At 40.7% G+C, this 7500-nt stretch overlaps 1 protein-coding gene across 1 annotated transcript; it reads left to right on the top strand.

Annotated features, from left to right (window-relative positions):
- Positions 1 to 2293: 2293 nt before the first annotated feature.
- Positions 2294 to 5530, top strand: LOC147466898 (ovostatin-like). Its single transcript, XM_086534046.1, has 5 exons — positions 2294 to 2421; positions 2701 to 2840; positions 3221 to 3440; positions 5250 to 5315; positions 5423 to 5530. The coding sequence occupies exons 1-5, from the start codon at positions 2362 to 2364 to the stop codon at positions 5528 to 5530; spliced, it is 594 nt and encodes a 197-aa protein (XP_086390172.1). The 5' UTR covers positions 2294 to 2361.
- The last annotated feature ends 1970 nt before the right edge of the window (positions 5531 to 7500 follow it).

Genomic DNA, 7500 nt, shown 5'->3' with positions numbered 1-7500 from the left:
CTCTTCCTTAAAATATGCATACTAGTAAGATTAATGAACTGAAATATCATACGAAAGGAAATCAGATGAAATTGTGCACCTTTCCTTTTATTTTGGATGATCTAGGGACATTATTTGTTGCTACAGCGAACGCTACACCATCACTCAGTATCATTCGCAACGCTACTTTATTTTGTTATTACTTAAAGTTGGAACGTCTTTGACAAATTAAATACCAAACAAAATCTGCTCACACCAGAGAATACCAAACACACCCAAAACAAAAGATCAAATCCATGGATGTTGCAACACCTACCACAGGAAACAGTGATTATTATCCAGCTCAGCAATAGGCAGAGTAGATATCTGCCAAAGAAGCTGATTTTATGTAGGCAAAGTTCGTAGCCTTTCTTGAAGTCAAGAAAATATGAAAAGGTTATTAAAAGAGTTTAAAGTAAATGCAGACAGACCAAACGAAGAACACTCATATATGATTACAACGAAAAATTATAAATAAAAGGTCAGTAGTCCCTATCATAGACTACTGATCGATTGCCTGGATATGGTCATGCCTATAACATATAGAATATTACGTATGCTACAGTTGCCATGCAGAATTACTCATCCATAGCTTCAGGCCGGCAGACTCGATAACTCCTCATACCACAGGCACGTCGGCATACTCTTCTTCATTCTGTTTCTAGAAAATGTGATACAATTGACTGCTCTCTCTCTCTTTCTCTCTCTCTCTCTCTCTCTCTCTCTCTCTCTCTCTCTCTCTCTCTCTCTCTCTCTCTCTCTCTCTCTCTCTCTCTCTCTCTCTCTCTCTCTCTCTCTCTCTCTCTCTCTCTCTCTCTCTCTCTCTCTCTCTCTCTTTCTTTCTCTCTCTCGTGCCACGAGTCCAGCCGTCGCCGTGTACAGACCACCGGAGATCAAGTCCTGTCTTCGTCAACTCGCCGCCAGAGAAAAGTGATTCGTCAACTTCCTCTTGCCCCGAATGCTATCCTCCTCTTACAGCCTGTGGTAACGCAGGCATACTAATAATCCTGCGTAGGGTAGGTTGCCACCAGCCGACAAGGGATCAGCACCCATGTACGTGCGAGACAGTAGATGACATGTAAAGTGTATGTTATTTCTACGTGTGAATGCATGTAAGTCTGTATGTAAAAACAATTAAATACCTACGTAGGACATGGCCGAGTGGACGTGGCTAGATTCGAGCAAACAGATTAACTAGAGTTTGTTAACAGGTTCGGACAAATACATAAAAAGAAAGAAAAATATTCGATCAAGTTTATTCTTTATTACTAGAAATCAAGGTCTCTCCTCTTTCCATATAAAAAAGTTCATCTTTTGGCTTGGCCATGATTTGACCATAGCAAGAAATAAATAAAATTTGAAAAAGGTCAACAAGAGCCACAAGGGCACAAGAGCGGCACGGAAGCCGAGCTAAGTGCTCGCGAGCAGGAGGCCGTCTGCTGTCGAAGTGTGGCTCGCAGGGGTCTCTAGTCCTCGTCCCACGGACGAAGTAAGCCACGGGTCCGTCGAGGGCTGCCCCATCTCCTAACGTTTTTCTCCCCGTCACGGTGGAGAGGGGAGATTCTATGTATTTTATTTACTTGGAGGGATTGCTGGGGCGAAACTTTGTCCAAACTCACCGGAACTGCCGAAGTTCTGGAAGAGAATCACTATAGTCACCTTATTTCGTATCTGCCTTGAAGCCTTGCCATCTTCCATAGCTAAGAAGCTGATTGGTTATTGTTAACACATGGGAACATATAATTAATTTTATTCAAAGTATTACCACTTTAGAGAACTTGTTAAACATGAATCATATACCGATTGAACACAAGGATTATATGATATTAGACTGCGGTCAATTCTTTATTTCTTTATTTCATACCAAATAAAAACTAAGCAAAACAAGTGAGACCAATGATAAAACTCCGGAAATAGACAATATGCAAAGTGGAGGCCATTCAAATTTTCAATAGAACACATCATCAGACTGCAGTTGTCCTTAGTTATATTACTTTCATAACTTTAAAGTGCTGACAGATATCAAATACTAGCAATAGCTGAAAAGTCTAGATATTACATGTAGTAATCTATCATTAGGTATTGCCTGTCAGAGTGGGTGTTCCTTTGTGCATCTTAACCCCCTTGAAATACAGGAGGCAGGAAATCTCAGGTCACATGTGAATGCCAGCTTCATAACATTGAATTAATATAATAAAACAATATCAGTGCCTTAGATCGCTCTCCCTCCTCCACTTCCTCTCCCTCTCTCTCATGGTCGATGCATGTATACACACACACACACACACACATCCTAGGGGCAGCCGTGACAGACCTCCACAGCCTCCTGGAGCTTCCCACGGGATGCGGCGAGCAGAACATGGCCAAGCTCGTTCCCAACGCTCGCTCATGGAGTACCTCAAGGTGAGTGCTGGGTTTCCAGGGCCTGAGATGGGGATCCTGTGGTTGGAAAGCAGTTAATTAGCTAATTAATTAATCAAGTAACTGCAAGAATTTAGTGCAAGTTTCAGTATTAGTTTTCTGCACTGTATGGAGAATTACATAAGTACATATTGCAATATTAGTTTTGTTTATTGCATGATAAGAAATATTAGACGAAATGATGGATTGAAAATAATAACGTTTATTATAACTTCATATTCTATCAGATTTGAATAACGTTCGCCTATCTTGCCCTGACAGAACAAAAACCAGCTGAGTGAAGAATTACAGGGCCGAGCTCGACGTCATCTGGAGACAGGATATCAGCAGCAGTTGTCCTTCAGGCACGACGATGGCTCCTTCAGCGCCTTCGGAATGCGGGACAAGTTGGGCAGCACCTGGTAAGTGTGGCGTGTCCACGTTGTAATTCTTCTCTTGATTATACAGTGTGACAAAATTTCATGTTTGCTATAACGAGGTTTATCACAGATGCAACTATTGTTTACAATAATTTTTTTTCAGAATTTATAAGAATTACTTTTGCTTCTCTGTACAAATTCCATTGACAGTAATGATTGTAATATGATAAACTAAAGGGATATATAGAATGTACAGTTTGCTAACTTTCGTTTGGAAAAGGATATCATAATCAACAGAATATGTGTTTTTTTTTATTCAATTCATAAATTAAAATTACATTTCATGCTGTTTGCTTTACACAGGCAACCAGTAAATACGAAAGGTAGAACCGCGTATAAAAGCCCCCCTTTGCCTCCCGCAGGTTGACTGCCTTCGTGGCCAAGTCCCTCGCCGAAGCCTCGAAGCACATCGAGATCGAGGGGGAGGTGGTGCAGGAGGCCGTCGAGTGGCTGACGCAGCAGCAGCAGGTGGACGGCAGCTTCAAGGAGGTCGGCACCATCAACAACGAGGCCATGCAGGGAGGGGCCGCCAGGGGCATCTCACTGACGTCGTATGTGCTCATCGCCCTGCTGACTGTCGAGGTGAGAGGGGAGGGCGGCAGGGAGGGACGGGAAGGGGAGGGGAGAGGGGAGGGCGGCAGGGAGGGGTGGGGAAGGGGAGGGGAGAGGGGTGGGCAACAGGGAGGGGTGGGCGGTAGGGATGGGGGGGAGGGGAGGCGACAGGGAGTGTCAGGGGAGAGGGGCGGGCGGCAGGGAAAGAGAGAATACTAGGAACGTGGGTGAGAGGGAATGAATATATATATATATATATATATATATATATATATATATATATATATATATATATATATATATGTTTATATATATATGTATATATATATATATATATATATATATTATGTGTGTATATATATATATATATATATATATATATATATATATATATATATATATGTATGAATAAATAAACACAGACACACACACACACACACACACACACACACACACACACACACACACACACACACACACACACACATATATATATATATATATATATATATATATATATATATATATATATATATATATATATATATATGTAATCTATGGATGATAAACGTCATTTGTTTTTAATGGTAGGTGGTAAATCTCGCTTGAACTTTTCTTAGCACATTAAGTAAATCTTCCGTGAAGTCCATTACGTCCACCGGTGCTCTTGTTACTTCTAAAGGGAATCTAATGCATGCTTCATTCACGTGCGAGATAGAGGCTATCAGCTAAATTGGAATAACGCTAGATTCATTCATAAATGTTCTAATTCATAGGACAAAACTGTTAGAATCCCTTTTAAACTAATTTTCACTTAAATGCTGGTCAGCGGGGTGGGTGTTCATGACCCTACCTCGTTTTTATTAGGCAAAGCTTTTCCAGGATTACTTGATCTTGGCCTTCCTTCTGTGACCTGATCTAGCTCTTGTTCCTACAGTTTGTCTATCTGTTATATATTCCTGTCTAAATGTACTGATGATTCAACCTCTATCATGGCACGAACAAACTTCCAGCTTGATTCCCTTTGGGTAGCGTTGGCGCGGGGATCAGCACCCAGTCAGTTGCGAGGCAGTAGGAAACGTGTGTAAATCTGTTATTTGGTTGTGTTTACGAGTGTTAACCTGCATGTAATTTGCTAGAATTTGTGTTCCTAAACAAAGCAAAGTTCCAAGATCATAGTTAACAAATGTGAAATTTAGCATCCTAATGTTCACATGTAAAAGATAATGTCCAAATCGGTATCTTACCCTTGATATACAAATTTTAATGAAGTTCAGTCTTGTGAATTAGATTCCACTATTTTACGGTCAATTTCCATTTCATTCATAAATAAGAATATTCCAAATCCAGTTTAAGAAAGGGACCGAGAAAATACCGACACATACTTAATATATTTGTTAATCACCACTAGACAAGGGTAAAATAATGAGATGTCTCCCCATTTTCCATACTGATAACACCACTTCTTAAACCTGGCCATACTGCCATCCATGCCCGCCACCCCTAAAACCAGCAAGGCTCAAGGAAAAATGAATGAATGAAAATAACAAAGATATATAAAAAGTAGCAAGCCAGAAGCAGAGGAGCAAGGTACCATGAGCATACGAGAGAGCAGGGCTCACGAGCCGTGAGTCCCTGATTCTTCTTCTCTTTTAGATTTGTTGGCTATCGCCCAGCGACTCATGTCAAGGGCATGAAGCCAATGGATATAGTTTACTCTATCAGTCTAGAAAAGGCCATTAAGTTTTGTCTTTTGAGAAAGTGATCACTTTATGGACAATTCTTCAATTACCTGATAATGAATTTAGGATGGTATATTATATATCTTTAATTCTGCAGGATTTTTATTTTATTTTGTCTATTGTTATTGAAGTTCTGACAGGTTATCAGGATGTGAGCTATAATGTGAGCCGCAACGGGGGACTGAAGGGAAGCATTTTTCATTATAGGGAGTGAGGTGAGTCTTGTGGCGTTGACACGAAGACAGGCCAGCACCACCTCCCCCTTTGAAGGTTCCTGTGGGCTGTGTCCCACAGTTCTATATTTTGTTTATGCTGGGTTTTACTTTGACAAAAGGGAACGCAACACCTGAGATCCAGGTGGACTATGCTAGGATCTAGATCATCAGTTGACCCAGCTGATTTGTCAGCCTACTCATTGCCATAGATACCCAAATGTCCCGGTACCCATATCAGTTTGATTGATTTGTTGGCGCTATGTAGCTTACAAGTGATATTAACCTGTAATTTCTTTTTTTGATGTTTCTAAAGATTTAATGGCTTTAAGGGAACTTAAGGAGTCTCAAAATATGACTATTCATATAGTGGGTCGTCAATGGGACAATAATTAAAGCTTTATTAATGGCAAAATGTTCGGCAATGAAAGCGATGCATGATTCGGCAGTCTAAAGCTTAACCACACACTCAACTTGTCTTGGAGCCGTCGCTATATAGAAAGATGTTTGATAAGGATATCTCTGAACCGCTGGCGTGCCTCCGCCTCTGGCACCGTGGCTTTTGTTGATGGTAACCAGCCTGTCACGATCTTAAATGTGGCTGTTCCCATGGCACTATGTTTGAATAAACTCAACGCCGTCATAGGCCTAACGCCATAGCTCCTCGACCGAAAGTGTCCAAGCTCAGCTTTCCCGCTGACTGACCGCATGTGGGACGAAGGGGGAAATACTCCTAACTCAATTCGAGGGCCTTTTAGGGCTCCTAGACACACATGCAAACAAGAATTCTGCATATATCTAAATCTTTTAGAGTTGAGCTCCTTGTCGCATCATACGCAATTGGTCCTTCATCTCCTTGTTGCCTTATCAGTGATTTATATGTCAATAGCAAAGACTTTCTATCGGCTCCCGATCTGTGTCCAGAAATGCACTTTGGTAAATATTGAGATTTAAAAAAAATTATTTGTAAACTGATCATTGTGTTTTTTCCTATTTAGTCTAATATCAAAATGTGTACCAAGAAATCTAGCAGAATTTTTAATAGGTATTGGGTTATTGTCTCGAGTTACCCTGATGTCTGGCTCCCTCCTTTGGGTGAAAACCATTTCAGTGCTCTCTCTTGTCAAAAACTTAGAACCCTACTGGTCATGAATCATATCTAGCACCGATTGGATCCAATTTGCCGAGAATTCTGCATTACTGCTGGGATGCTATAATGCATACGGGAATAATTAGGATTCCGAGGAGGGAGAAATATCATTTAGCATACATAGAAATAGTATGGGTCACGAGACACACCCTTGTGCCTGGATAAAATTACCGAAAATGTGACATTGTGAGAAAATTATTTGACAGAAAAAAGTGAATAAAGAAAGGCAAGTTTCCAAGTAATTGGAAACAAAGTTTTTTGAGAAGGCCATATCGCCATGTCATGTCGTAGGCTATTCTCTATCTAAAGATACTGAAATCATAAAATGCTTTTAGGTGAAGGCCTCATGAATATAACTTTCTAGTTTAAGCAGTTTGATGTCTCTTTCGTGTTGTGGTGTCACATGCATACGGAATGCAAGTAGAAAGATGATCGTTTCCCGCCGAGTCATCAATGGCGTGCCATAGACACTTGGCTGCATGTGTTGAAAGGACCAGCGACAGGTCAGTGAAGCTCAAAGCCCACCAGCGTCGGACAACCATCGTTCAAAAACACCAAATCAGAATCATTGATCAACTTAACTACTGCTCACCTCGACCACTCAACGGCAGGGAATCCCATAACGCACGGTGGCCATTAAAATCACCTAAAATTTATTTATTATTTTGCAGACTCTCCAGGAGAACAAATAGCTCACCATAAAATACCATACCTTTCAGTAGACAATAAACTGAATATATAATCACATAAATTACACTGAATTTACTTTACATGCAACACATCCCAGAGTAGAATTAATAATCACTTCAGTGAAAGCGAGGCTCTGGCACTTGGCGACCCTGCTTCTACTCTCCCCTCTCGGTCTTTTCTAAGTAAATTACAGTATTTCCACGAAACGACCTCGTCTGAGACTTTCTTGGAGCACTAAAATATCGGGAGCATAGGACGAAGCTACTAATCTGAGGAAATGTATTATTGATTAAGAC

This window comes from Penaeus japonicus, unplaced genomic scaffold (genome assembly GCF_977035675.1).
Source record: "Penaeus japonicus unplaced genomic scaffold, GWHDUDI00000001_assembly GWHDUDI00000040, whole genome shotgun sequence".
NCBI lineage: Eukaryota > Metazoa > Arthropoda > Malacostraca > Decapoda > Penaeidae > Penaeus > Penaeus japonicus.
The sequence above is the reverse complement of the archived record's forward strand: the minus strand, read 5'-3'. Positions and strand labels throughout refer to the sequence as shown.

Coding starts and splice junctions, on each gene's coding strand:
- LOC147466898 (XM_086534046.1), top strand. CDS start 2,362: ATGCGGCGAGCAGAACATGGCCAAGCTCGTTCCCAACGCTCGCTCATG. Junction 3,441..5,249: donor TCGCCCTGCTGACTGTCGAG/GTGAGAGGGGAG, acceptor TTAATTCTGCAG/GATTTTTATTTTATTTTGTC. Junction 5,316..5,422: donor ATCAGGATGTGAGCTATAAT/GTGAGCCGCAAC, acceptor CCCCCTTTGAAG/GTTCCTGTGGGCTGTGTCCC.